At 41.1% G+C, this 14838-nt stretch overlaps 1 protein-coding gene across 3 annotated transcripts in view; it reads right to left on the reverse strand.

The window, feature by feature from the left end:
- Positions 1–14838, reverse strand: part of LOC121879107 (neuropeptide F-like) — a 30523-nt gene continuing 15685 nt past the window's right edge. The window contains exons 2-4 of one of the 3 annotated variants that reach the window (XM_042385627.1): positions 7276–7386; positions 1535–1580; positions 1–719 (exon numbers count right to left, since the gene is read on the reverse strand). In XM_042385627.1, the coding sequence (XP_042241561.1) occupies positions 672–719; positions 1535–1580; positions 7276–7386 (205 nt within the window). In that variant the 3' untranslated portion in view covers positions 1–671. Of the gene's footprint in view, positions 720–1524; positions 1581–7275; positions 7387–14838 lie in introns of all 3 variants that reach the window. The other 2 variants (XM_042385628.1, XM_042385629.1) reach the window with 2 other exon arrangements.

A 14838-nucleotide genomic window follows, 5' to 3' on the forward strand; every position in this document is an offset into this window, starting at 1 on the left:
TGTACCACATTTAATACACAACGTGCATTTGTTTATTTTCTCGAATGCCATAACTACAGAGGTATCAAGAAGAACATGTGGAGAACACCGCCGGTAGATGGCGCGCCTGCTGGTCCAAAGGGGCTGGATCTCTCTGTCTATTGGTCGAAATTATTTCTTAGCTGGAACCTCCAACCAGCTGACGCGTCACTCTTGGGGAGGGGGGGTGGGGGGGGAGGGGCTGCCGGGTAGGGTATTAAAACGGCGTCCTGTGAAGGGGGTCTTGGGAAGTCGGCGGTTCTTGGTGAGAAACGAGTAGTGAAGAGTAAGCCAGCTGAACTAGTAGAGTGGTGTGGACGGCAAGTGGTTGAAAGTTACAGTGGGTTTGATTGAAGATTTGAGATTAGAGGTTGAGAAAATTAAGTTTTATTAATGATTTATCTGTAGGTAATTAAGGTGAAAGATGGAAGTCAGAGTTAGGGACCAGACGATGATGAAGGTGAAGAGTAGCCAGGAAGCTTAAATCTGAGTCTCAGGGAAGCTTAGTGAGAAGGAAGGCTCAGGTGAGGAGTGAAAAGGAAACCTGAGAGAGAGAAAGAGTAGGGCCGACGGTGATAGGGAAGAGGGAGGGAGGGGTGACGTCAGTAGGGGGGGTGGGGTGGTGGTAGTGGTAGGAGGGAATCATATTATGTTCACCTCTTACGAGCCAGCGTCTCCAGGAGTCTCTCACTCGCTTCCGTCTGCAGGGAGAGACAAGACAAAACGGGGATGAGTCTCGCGTGTAGAAACATCTCGCTGAGGTAGTTTGATACAATTCGTGCACAAAATATTACCTGAAAAGTTTCTCAATTGAGGGTGAGATGTAGCCATAGTGTAACTACCATAGCTACCATCATCATTTTTATATAGCTTATTATTCCTTCCTCACTAACCACCATACCATCATTATAACAACCATTCCTTCCTCTATAACCACCATACCATCATTATAACTACCATTCCTTCCTCTACAACCACCATACCATCATTATAACTACCATTCCTTCCTCTATAACCACCATACCATCATTATAACAACCATTCCTTCCTCACTAACCACCATACCATCATTATAACTACCATTCCTTCCTCTATAACCACCATACCATCATTATAACAACCATTCCTTCCTCTATAACCACCAAACCATCATTATAACAACCATTCCTTCCTCTATAACCACCAAACCATCATTATAACAACCATTCCTTCCTCTATAACCACCATACCATCATTATAACAACCATTCCTTCCTCACTAACCACCATACCATCATTATAACAACCATTCCTTCCTCTATAACCATCATACCATCATTATAACTACCATTCCTTCCTCTACAACCACCATACCATTATTCCTTCCTCTGTAACCACCATACCATCATTATAACTACCATTCCTTCCTCACTAACCACCATCGCAGCTACCATCAAAACGTCTTAACTACTGTACCATCTTCACTGTAACTACCATAATAATACATAACAAACACTACCATAATTACCGTAACTCACCAAAGCATCACCAGGAACCATGGCATACTCGCTACGCTTTCCGAATCTGAAAAGAAAAAAGAAAAAATGATAAAATTGAAGTTAACTGAATGAAAACAACTCTTTTGTTATTATTATTAGTACATTAAAAGCTCTATTTAGCGTACTATATGGAGTGGAATGTCCGTTATATCGAGGTTCCTTCCGTTAGATGTGAAATTCCCTCCCTTATCTAACGGATTCTAGAGATGAAAGTCCGTTATGTAAAGGTTTCACTGTACGGTAGTGTTTAGAATGTTTATTTATTTATTAGTGTATTTGTTATAATAAAGTTTTGTTCTGCTTCTAGTCTAGCCATGGTAGATGTACAGTACAGTTTTGTGTACTGTATTTAGTACAAGGTTAATACACCAACTATATACATATCTTGCGAGAGAGAAAAACACTAATGTCGTTAAATTAATAGTGATAGAGTGAATAAAATCTCTTTCCAGTTGGGACATGAAAAAAAAAACTTTAATCCTTTTTAAATGTGGATTTCGGTGTAAATAACGTGAGTTTAGCAGACGAGGCTACACTGAGGTGGCGGGACAGACTAGTAGTACTGTCAAGTGCTGTGTGGTAAAAGTGACCGTAACTATTATTAGCTAGGAACTATACCCCCTTCTTCTCAGCGTGTAGGCGTAATATGATTAGATTTATCACATTGTAAAGTTTACATTATCGTTTCCTCTTTGTAGTTAGTGAATACATGGTGGCCTGGCCTCGGTATGTAAGAGTTGCTGAGGTTATAGAATGGACAGTTTCCCTAACCTGTGTGAGGTGATGTGGTGAGTTACATGTCCTGTTAGGTTAGGTGAGGTTAGGTTAGGTTAGCTACACTGAGTCAGGAAAACACGAGTATATTTTCGTACAAGGGATGAAATATGATGTAGCACCAGCGCAACGCTCGCACCGTCATTAGCCAATTAGAGTTAAGATGCTGGCTCAGCCTCGTCCAATCAGCTTGTAGCATGGATCTACTGTACACGTTGATACCAATGCATTCCTTAAAGTCATTTAACGCTTCACCCGGTGTTGAGCTACTCAGTATGCCAACAACTAGTGGAATCTTAATGTACTCGTGCCAGAGATCATCTTAAAAGTAAACATTAAACTTCTCAACGCCATTGATTATTTCAAAACTTTTGCTAATTAATTAATGGATCGAATTATGGCTATCCAGGGGAGCTACGTCACTGTCGATATTAAGTAAATGTTGAAGCTATTGATTTCCTTAATGCCGTAATATTTACCTCACACTTTACACAAAGCGTTAACACATGATACTCACCTCGCGCGCTCTTGTCACCACGTTCTCTTCCATGACTAGATTTCGGCTTAGGGCGCGTGATATACTGCGTAACTTTAGTTGTTCTAAACAAATAAATTTACACTTGTTGAGGTTGTAAACTGAGAAATATTATACTGCACGAGACAGGGTCATATATGATAACTTATATATTTTGTTATGACTTGTTTTTTATTAGGAAGTGACAGATTATTTGATATATCTTTTACGTTGTTACCCACACACACACACACACACACACACACACACACACACACACACACACACACACACACACACACACACACACACACACACACACACACACACACACACAGTATTAATTCAGTGTTGTTATTCTGGTTAATGAAAAATACCTTGTGTGAACTTCCGTAAACTTAGAGGCGGATGTGTGTTGCAGCTTCCAGCATTTGTAAATATGAATTCCAACAATTGTAATGTATATTAACTTTGCTCTAACTAATTGTTGGTATATTGTCTCTATGTTCTCTTTCAGTTAACTCAAAATTGGTGTGTGCGTGTGTGTGTGTGTGTGTGTGTGTGTGTGTGTGTGTGTGTGTATTGGTAAGGTTAGGTTAGTTACAGTCTTAAGTTGGGTTAGATCGGCACGGGGCATTTGGGAGGGACACGGAGAAGACTTGTCGACGGTGAAGGCCAATCAGCGTTAACAATGATGTTCGAGATCCAATCAGCGCAAAGTATGATGGCCGAGGAGTACCAATCAGCTCTCGTCATAACAATATACACAATATATGTATAGTTAAATTCCACGTGTATTTTCTACCCAGTAATTATGATCATTCCCACGCAGACATACTCACTTCCAAACCATTTATATTATGATGGAATATTAACGGAATTATCATTTCAATTTCACGCCAGGTGGACAGGTTGTGTACAGGTAACCGTGCCAGACCCCTGAAATGTTTAGTAAAGTTATCCTCATTTTCTTTTATTTTATATATATACTGTACTGTATACTGTATATATATCTAGCCTAGGGTACCACCTCTGGTTGAGTGAGTTTAGTAGACCCTCAGAGAAAAAAATGAGACTCATTCATAGAAAATTAAGTTAGTTATTGTCTTCTATCATCCTATTTTTTTTAAGTTCTTTTACAATAAATATTTTTGTCATTTTACATAGAGGTAAAAAAACCTTTATATCATCAAAATTTAAAACAAAATATCTAGGTGTTCATCAAATTCTCCTCTGCATCAGCGTGTTGAGGTGTTGGAACGAGTCACTTCATACAGTCCCCAGTGGTGTATCAAGTAACTCATGGTGTTGGAAGTCCCCAGTGGTGTATCAAGTAACTCATGGTGTTGGAACAGAGTCACTTCGCCACAGTCCCCCAGTGGTGTATCAAGTAACTCATGGTGTTGGAACGAGTCACTTCCTTACCAGTCCCCAGTGGTGTATCAAGTAACTCATGGTGTTGGAACGAGTCACTTCATGCAGTCCCCAGTGGTGTATCAAGTAACTCATGGTGTTGGAACGAGTCACTTCATACAGTCCCCAGTGGTGTATCAAGTAACTCATGGTGTTGGAACAAGTCACTTCATACAGTCCCCAGTGGTGTATCAAGTAACTCATGGTGTTGGAACAAGTCACTTCATACAGTCCCCAGTGGTGTATCAAGTAACTCATGGTGTTGGAACGAGTCACTTCATACAGTCCCCAGTGGTGTATCAAGTAACTCATGGTGTTGGAACAAGTCACTTCATACAGTCCCCAGTGGTGTATCAAGTAACTCATGGTGTTGGAACAGAGTCACTTCATACAGTCCCCAGTGGTGTATCAAGTAACTCATGGTGTTGGAACGAGTCACTTCATACAGTCCCCAGTGGTGTATCAAGTAACTCATGGTGTTGGAACGAGTCACCCCATACAGTCCCCAGTGGTGTATCAAGTAACTCATGGTGTTGGAACAAGTCACCCCATACAGTCCCCAGTGGTGTATCAAGTAACTCATGGTGTTGGAACGAGTCACTTCATACAGTCCCCAGTGGTGTATCAAGTAACTCATGGTGTTGGAACGAGTCACTTCATACAGTCCCCAGTGGTGTATCAAGTAACTCATCTCCTTCAGGACCTTGGTGGCTCAGGTTCCTTAACACTCCATCCTTCTGGCTGTCCCCTTGAGCTAGTGGGTCCTTCTCCCTCTAGCTACGGCGTTTTAATTGGACTTTTATGAATATTTTGTAATAACCTTTGTGTATAATATTTATCGTATTATTATTATTATTATCATTATCATTATTTTATCTTCCTTTTTATTTCAATATTATGTATTTCGTGGAGGCTTGAGTCCTTTGTTGTATTAAGTACGAGTGTGACTGGAGTGAAACTACTCTCTCTCTCTCTCTCTCTCTCTCTCTCTCTCTCTCTCTCTCTCTCTCTCTCTCTCTCTCTCTCTCTCTCTCTCTCTCTCTCTCTCTCTCTCTCTCTCTCTCTCTCTCTCTCTCTCTCTCTCTCTCTCTCTCTCTCTCTCTCTCTCTCTCTCTCTCTCTCTCTCTCTCTCTCTCTCTCTCTCTCTCTCTCTCTCTCTGTATCGTAGAGTGATTAACTAATTCATAGGTGCGTGTAGGTTGGTGTGTGTGTGTGTGTGTCATGAAAAACGCTAGAATAAATAAATATATACATCGCTATGTTTACGTTTTTGACACACAGGTTTTCCATCATCAGAACAATATATGTAATAAAACAAAAATGCACATATGTGTGTGTGTGTGTGTGTGTGTGTGTGTGTGTGTGTGTGTGTGTGTGTGTGTGTGTGTGTTACTCTATCCACCTCGTTTATCCTGTGAATGGAGGGTCTATCTGTATGAGTTGTATTGACTTTCTGTTGAATATAATCTCTAATCGTCACTAATTGCCTGTTGTTATAGATTTATTTATTTATTATGATCTGTCATTTATTGTATATACCAACGTTGTGGTTAGGTTAGGTTAGGTTGTGGTTAGGTTAGGTTAGGTTGTGGTTAGGTTGGTTAGGTTAGGTTAGGTTGTGGTTAGGTTAGGTTGTGGTTAGGTTGTGGTTAGGTTAGGTTGTGGTTAGGTTGTGGCTAGGTTAGGTTGTGGTTAGGTTGTGGTTAGGTTAGGTTGTGGTTAGGTTAGGTTAGGTTGTGGTTAGGTTAGGTTTGGATAAATATGATAACTTTATCCTTCACCTCGGGGCTATAATCCGCCACTACTTAATATCGTCAATGTTTTTTTTTGTATCCTTAGTTATGATACAAAGACGACGACAAACGCTGAAATATACGAGAATTAGTGAGTAAATGAGGCGATAGAAAGATGAAGAGGAGAAGGAGGGGGAGAAAGATGAGAGGGAAGGAGGAATAGGAGATGAGAGGGAAGGAGGAGTAGGAGATGAGAGGGAAGGAGGAGTAGGAGAAGGAGGAGGGAAGGAGGAGTAGGAGATGAGAGAGAAGGAGGAAGAGGAGGAAGGAGAATGAGAGGAATGAGGAAAAGGAGGAAGAGGAGAGGAATGGGGAATAGGAGAAGAAGGAGGAGGAAGACGGAGGGGTAACAGCAAAAAGAAGAATAGGAGGAAGAGGGATTATGATAACAAGTAAGATGGAAAGACTCGAATATAATACCCATAAACTATATTGAACTTGGTTATATTGTACACATATAGTAATGAAGTAAAGCTTAGGTCATGCCGTTATAGGAGATTATAATATGTGTTTTATGAAGGTTTGTGCCATGCAGGGTTCACATGTATGCTATATTATATACAGTGAAACCTCTATATATATATTCCGTTAGTTAGTTTTTTTTTATATAACGGACACCTCGATATAACGGCCTTTCATCTCTATATAGTTCGTTAAATAGAGGCTTCACTGTATGTTGTATATATTTAGTGTTTGTGAACGTTTGTGCCATGCAGTGTACCAAGTGACTGTATACTGTGTGTGTGTGTGTGTGTGTGTGTGTATGTGTGCGTGTGTGTGTGTGTGTGTGTGTGTGTGTGGTGTGTGTGTGTGTGTGTGTGTGTGTGTGTGTGTGTGTGTGTGTGTGTGTGTGTGTGTGGTGTGAGTGTGTGTGTGAGTGTGAGTGTGTGTGTGTGTGTTGTGTGTGTGAGTGTGTGTGTGTGTGTGATAATGAACATGGTAACATAACTATAGTCTACGAAACAATAAACAAACAAACATGGCATCTAGCAGTATCATTAAATAGAGAAAAAAAACATTACATGGCAACTTACACTGTCCCCAGAAGTATATAAATCAAGAAACATTGGCAAGCAAGACTAAAGAGCAGTGTGTGTGTGTGTGCGGAGGCGTGGCGGGCGTGGCGGGCGTGGCGGGCGTGGCGGGCGTGGCGGGCTGTGTCGGGCGGGTGGGAACTATGAACCTCTAAAGGCAGATTAAGTAGAGTACTGTGTTGCCTGACTCACCGCGGCCTGGCCCTAAGGGAATACATTTTGCCCAACTCTTGTAACTGAAGGAATTTTAGGGCTTTTTCCAGGGCCTGTATCTGGGAGGCGGGACCTGGCGACGAACGAAGGCTAGGGGCAAAAGCAATAGGTGATGAGCTAGGGTAGAGAGAGAGAGCGAGAGAGAGAGAGAGAGAGAGAGAGAGAGAGAGAGAGAGAGAGAGAGAGAGAGAGAGACAAAAAATGCACTCAGGAAGGTAGAGTGAGAAAGAGATAAAGAAAGTGAAAGAAAATTAAATATAATAAAAGAGATAGATAAATAAACAGATAAAGAGAGGGAACACAAGAGAGACAGAGAGAAGAAGATGATGAAAGTCATTTTATATTATCATTATTATTATTATTATTAACAATGTCATTATATTTGTCTTCACTATTTAAACATTAGGAAGTGGATCATTGTCCCCTTGAACCACCCATTAGCAGTACTGTAGGGGTTCAATTGGTCCAGTTCAAGGTTAGGGGTTCAATTGGTCCAGTTCAAGGTTAGGGGTTCAATTGGTGGTGTTTTGGAGTCACTGTGAACCACGAATTTTGTACGGTCATAATAAAAGATTCTTTGTTGATGTGATTTATGAACCAATGAAAACCCTCCTTTAAGTTAACTTATTTTTTATGTCGTGAGCTTCGTCCAATCAGCAGCTTTCTACTGTATAACTGTTCGTCCAATCAGCTTTCAGGGGTCAAAATCCACTTCCTTTCTTCCTATTTAAGACGATTTCATAATTATTCAGCACAAAACTGTATACATACTGTAGATGAATAATGTAACATATGTATAATTATTTATGTTCATGCAGATTATTATTATTATTATTATTATTATTATTATTATTATTATTATTATTATTATTATTATTATTATTATTATTATTATTATTATTATTATTATTATTATTATTATTATTATTATTATTATTATTATTATTATTATCATTATTATTATTTAGTACTATGAGGTAAAGGCATTTTTTATTATTTAATGCATAAAATTTGCTTTAGGCCCGCTGCCCGCTTGTAAACAAACCACTCAGCGAGGATGATTCCCGTGTCTATGACGTCATATACTGCTTTGAGAGAGGTGATGATGTTTTAGCGTTCAACTCAAAACCCCCCTCGGGCGTCCTGTACAATTTCCATTATTGGTTAACTTGAGACCGAATCACCTGAAGATTAGCCACCCCTCCCTCCTTCCCTCCTTCCTCGTTCTCTACTTCCCTCCCTCCTGTCCCTCCCTTCCTCTCCCAGTTTATTTCACCTAATGATTAAACACCATAACGCTAAAGTAACATAACCTAACCTAATCACACCCGACCTAACCTAACCTAACTTAACTTAACCTACAATTAACGTAAGAACCCACACGGCTGAGTTAAAGGGCGTGGAGAATTGTTATTATTATTATTATTATTATTATTATTATTATTATTATTATTATTATTATTATTTCTTGTTGTTGACGGAAATGCAAAACTTATTGGATGGTTATGGGAGACAGGGAGGAAGGAGGTTGTTGTGTTGATGGGCCCATACACACAAACACACACATAAACACACATAAACACACAGACATACACACACACACACACAGACACACACAAACACACACACACACACACACACACACACACACACACACACACACACACACACACACACACACACACACACACACACACATCAACAATTCCGTAAGTTGCATTGGTAAGGTGTTGCTTCACTCTGTTGCATCTTTGTTGATAATCGAGTTTTACACTGCATCTCTTTCCTTCAGAACACGTCTTGTACATGTTTCATACCTGCAGGAAGAGAGGAGAGAAGAAGAAAGGGAGGAGGAGGGAAAAGGAGAAGAGGAAAGGGAGGAGGTTGAGGAAGGGAGAGAAAGGGGAATAGGAGGAGGAAGAAGATGAAATAGGAGGAAGAAAATGAGAAGTTAAAAGGCAGAAGGAGGAAGAAGGAGAGATCGAATATGATAGAGAGGGGAGGAGGAGGAGGAGGAGGAGGACGAAATTGAGGAAGAACGGTCGTATGATGGTTAAGTAGCTTGACAGACAGACAGACAGACAGACAGACAGAAAGACAGGCAGACAGATTCGTGGATACTGTCCTAAGAAACAACAACAACAACAACAACAACAACAGGCACCTGACCTGTGTGTGTGTGTGACTTACGTTCATACAAGGGCGGGCGAGGGTAAAACATTCAGGTGTTTGTGTCTGTGTGAATGTTTATCGTTCGTGTTGAATATTTAGTAGTAAATAAACAAACTGCCGGAATGTAAAGGAGTGGAAGAGGAGAAGGGAAGGAAGAGTTAATGCAGAGGGAAGGTTAGGAATGTTAGCGCCGTTAAAACATCGCTAACATTCTTCATTCAGATATTTAGCTCCGTTAAAACATCGCTAACATTCTCCATTCAGATATTTAGCGCCATTAAAACAAGAGTTATTATAGTAAACATCGGAATAATGTTTATACAGACAACAATACCGGCCACGTCACCTCACCAGCTGATCTGTTTACATGATGCGACAGCCTTCATTACTGACAAGGAAAAAAAAAAGCAAAATAGTTTATCATAATGAATATAATTACAGAGAAACCGCTATATAACGCATTCCTCTCTCCATATAACCCATGAGATAGTTCCATATATAACGGACATTCATCTCTATATGGTTCGTTAACTAGAGGTTTTACTGTATAGCGAAGTCAAATTATGTAGTGAGGTTGTAGTGTGGTTGTAGTGTGTTGTAGTGTGTTGTAGTGTGTTGTAGTGTGTTGTAGTGTGTTGTAGTGTGTTGTAGTGAGGTTGTAGTGTGTTGTAGTGTGTTGTAGTGTGTTGTAGTGTGTTGTAGTGTGTTGTAGTGTGTTGTAGTGAGGTTGTAGTGTGTTGGAGTGTGTTGTAGTGTGTTGTAGTGTGTTGTAGTGTGTTGTAGTGAGGTTGTAGTGTGTTGTAGTGTGGTTGTAGTGTGTTGTAGTGTGTTGTAGTGTGTTGTAGTGAGGTTGTAGTGTGTTGAAACTGTCTATCTGTTCTTTAAAATTAGATCCCTGTACCTGCTTGGTTAACTGAGCCGGCGAGGGGGCAGAAAGGGGAGAGGGGCTTCATGGGGAGGGAGGAGGAGGGGGCTGGGGGGGGTGGAGAGGGGGAGCTTCAGAGAGGGAGGAGGAGGGGTGGCTGGGGGGTGGAGAGGGGCTTCATTAGGGAAGGGGGAGGAGGAGGGAGGAGGGGGCTGGGGGGTGGACATTAGAGGGAGGGAGGGAGGAGGAGGAGGCTGGGGGGTGGAGGGGCTTCACAGAGAGGGAGGAGGGAGGAGGAGGAGTGGCTGGGGGGGGTGGGAAGGGGCTTCATTAGAGAGAGAGGGAGGGGAAAGAGGTAAATGGTAGGATCTCATCTTGGGAAGGATTTAATTGCTAAGTTTAAATACCCTGTGATCTAGTATTGACGGTGGATTAAAGTTATTCCCCAGGGTCTTGTCTGATGATATTTTGGTCAGGTCAGGTCAGGTCAGGTTAGGTTAGGTTAGGTTAGGTTAGGTTAGGTTAGGTTAGGTTAGGTTAGGTTAGGTTAGGTTAGGTAAGTCTAGTTATGAGGAGGAATAACCACATACAGTACCTCGGTGTTGCGTGCCAAGGTTAACGGGAATCAGTACCAATCCTATCAAAACTACGACTCTCTTAACCATGTAATTGACAAAGGTGGTCTGTGGTGAGACTCTCGGCAATATTGTCCGTTTGTCTGTCTGTAGAATCATAATGGGGAAGGGGTGGAAGTAGGGGGGGGTGGTGAAGAAGGGTATAGCCGATAAATGGACGTTATAATGGAAGGGTGGGGGGTAGAAGAAGGGGTATAGCCGATAAATGGACGTTAAGTAATCAGCCACATTAATCGATTTTTGTATTATCATTTTAAGTTCCTCGGTGATTTATACAGGAATACAAAAAATGAATAAAATTTTCATTAACTCATAATTATATTCCTTAATTATTATTATTTTTTAATGGTGGCAGTCTGAAAAAAAACCCAAAACAAAACACGACTTTAACTTAAATGGGTTTAATAAATTCTTTTAACTAACACTGGTTTATGTTTTTTTCTACAGGTTCCGACTTCAGTACAAGGTAAAGTACACAGTGTGCCAGTTATACCTTTGTAAGATATCATTATAATAGGGTACACAGTTTTATAATAGACACACCTAACGTTATAAATAGTTCCAGGGAGTGAAAGACCTATCAATATACTCTTCAATCTTACTTATTTTTTCTTTTCAATCTTTTACTTAGAAACAACAACATCGGAAATTTGATTAAAAAACACGATATTATTCCAAATCTCAAATCGTGAAAAAGAGGGATTTGTTTTTTTTTCAGATAATAATAATATACTGTTATATTTTTGTCTGTTTAACTTAAAATTAGTAAAGATTATTTCAGATGAAGGTACGTTAGCCATGTATATATTGTCATCCAACCTGGCTAGCTATCACAACAGCTCGCTATATTACCCTCTATTCCCACATATTGTCAGGGTAGTGTCGGGTGTACCGCCTCCTCTAACTTGATCTCGTTGTATATTTAAATGGCGGGTAAAATCACTCTGTTTACACGCTTCCAGAATTAATTCAGAGCTCCGCCTGTAGGATTATCATTTATTACGCTGATGTGAGTTTGATGTTCATTTTGGTGCACACATACACAGACAGACAGACACACAGACACACACACACACAGACAGACAGACGCACACACACACACACACACACACACACACACACACACACATACACAAAACTGTTAGGAAGTAGTATTATATAGTATATTATCAAGGACCATAACACAATACTGTATTAACGTTGAGTGTGACCGAGAGTCGAGTTGAGTGGTGGCGGGAGGGGAGGAGGGAACAGCTGGCGGGCGACACGTGGCTTTGTTTACATCAGAAGCAAACCCCGTTAGAGTGTAAAAAAATGTTAACGGGGTGATTTTCAGGTAAAAAGTGAGTGAAAAACGGGATTTGGGATGAGGTTGGTTAGTGTGTGTGTGTGTGTGTGTGTGTGTGTGTGTGTGTGTGTGGATGAGTTGCGGTGGATGAATGGGTGTGTGGTAGAGGTAGGCTTGATGGGTGTCATGGGTGGGTGGGCATGGTGGGTGTCATGGGCGTGTGTGTAATGGGTAATGGGGTGAGAGGTATACATGCCTATTTCCATAAACCATCAAGTATATGTATAAATGATGACTTAGTGTCTGGTGTATGTATGTATGTATGTATGCATGTATATATGTATGTATGTATGTATGTATTTATGTATGTATGTATGTATGTATGTATGTATGTATGTATGTATGTATGTATGTATGTATGTATGTATGTATGTATGTAAAGAATCCTCAATATAAACATCTATATCTGTGTGTGTGTGTGTGTGTGTAACAGTACTCTCAGGACAGCACATAGTCTTCAAGTCTTCGTGTGGGACAATTGATTAGTGTCCGGGGACGCTTTAACTGGAAGGCTCCAGAGAGAGAGAGAGAGAGAGAGAGAGAGAGAGAGAGAGAGAGAGAGAGGGAGAGAGAGAGAGAGAGAGAGAGAGAGAGAGAGAGAGAGAGAGAGAGAGAGAGAGAGAGAGAGAGTATATATTAATCCCAAACTTTGCACTATCACTCACAGTTCATTCTCCTCTCCTGCCTACTCTCCTCTCCTCTCCTCTCTTCTCCTCTCCTTACTCACCGTCCTCGCCTCATTCATCCCCCAAGACTCACTCAGCACTCAAACAAGACAGTCTTCTTTGAGCCCCTCACCTCCTGACGGTGTAGCTGACGGCTGAAAGACGACGAGAAGGGCTTCATCTAGGGGGAGGAGGAGGTTTACTTTTGTTGATAAAATACAGGATCTAATTTCGGCTTGACCCTACGTGTCCACTACCACCAACACTACTACCACTACCACAACTACCACCACTACCACCAACACTACTACCACTACCACAACTACCACCGCTACCACCAACACTACTACCACTACCACCATCATTAACACTACCACAACTACCACCACTACCACCAACACTACAACCACTACCACCATCATTAACACTACCACAACTACCACCACTACCACCAACACTACTACCACTACCACCATCATTAACACTACCACAACTACCACCACTACCACCAACACTACTACCATTACCACCATCATTAACACTACCACCACCACTACCACCACCACCACTACTATCTTGAAAGAGCGATACCAGGAGGTTTCACAGTTAGTAGAATATTTATTTTAATGTATATATGCATGTATGTATGTATGTATGTATGTATGTATGTATGTATGTATGTATGTATGTATGTATGTATGTATGTATAACGTAGCACCAGCTGGTATATACAGATCTGCCTCAATTATAGTATTATGCGCGACACGTAGGTCTGATTGTCAGCCATCCGTCTCAGCTCTCTCCACCTGTGCTTAATTAACCCTGAACAAAACAGCAGGTATTAATTCCCACTAGTCCATCTGTGACGCTCCTTGGTAATGACTCTCGATCGTTCTGTTACCTTATGGATTTGTAGATGAAGTTACAGGTAGTAGGTGGAAGTTACAGGTAGTAGGAAAGGCAGTAGGTGAAATATAGCAGGTAGCCATATACAGGCAGTAGTGAAGCTACAGGCACATGTAGTAGCAGTCACAGGCAGGTGGGAAGCTACAGGGGTAGTAGGGGTGACACATAGCAGTAGGTAGTCACAGGTAGTAGGTAGCAGGCAGTAGGTAGTTGCTAAGGGGTAGTAGGCAGGTTACAGGCAGTAGGTAGCTACAGTGTAGTAGGTGGGCTACAGGGTAGTAGGGTACAGGCAGTAGGTAGCTACAGGTAGCAGGTGGAAGCCATATAGGCAGGTGGAAGCTACAGGCAGTGAGTGGGAAGCATATAGCAGGTGGTACAGGTAGCAGGTGGAAGTTACAGGTAGCAGGTGGAAGTTACAGGTAGTAGGTGGAAGTTACAGGTAGTAGGTGGAAGTTACAGGTAGTAGGTGGAAGTTACAGGTAGTAGGTGGAAGTTACAGGTAATAGGTGGAAGTTACAGATAGTAGGTGGAAGTTACAGGTAATAGGTGGAAGTTACAGGTAGCAGGTGGAAGTTACAGATGTAGTTAGTTACAGTTAGTGGTACAGTTAGTTACAGGTACAAACAGTTATAAGTACAGGTAAAGTTACAATTCCAGGTACAGATAGAGGTATAGTTACAGGTACAGGTGCAGGTACAGTTGTAGTTAGTTAGTTAGTTACAGGTACAATGACACGTCTATGTGGTGTTTCGTTACCGACAGTGAACCTAGTGATGTGGGAAGAAAGATGAAAAGAAAGAAGAAAGGAAAAAGAAAAGAAAAAAAGGGAAGAAAGCGAAGAAGGAAGAAGAGAACAAGAAAAAAAGGGAAGAAAGAGAAGAAAGAATAATAAGAAAAAATAAAATAAAAGAGAGAAGACATAAAAAAAGGAAATACCCCTAAGACTCAAGA

The sequence above is a fragment of the Homarus americanus genome, unplaced genomic scaffold (assembly GCF_018991925.1).
Source record: "Homarus americanus isolate GMGI-L3 unplaced genomic scaffold, GMGI_Hamer_2.0 scaffold4060, whole genome shotgun sequence".
NCBI lineage: Eukaryota > Metazoa > Arthropoda > Malacostraca > Decapoda > Nephropidae > Homarus > Homarus americanus.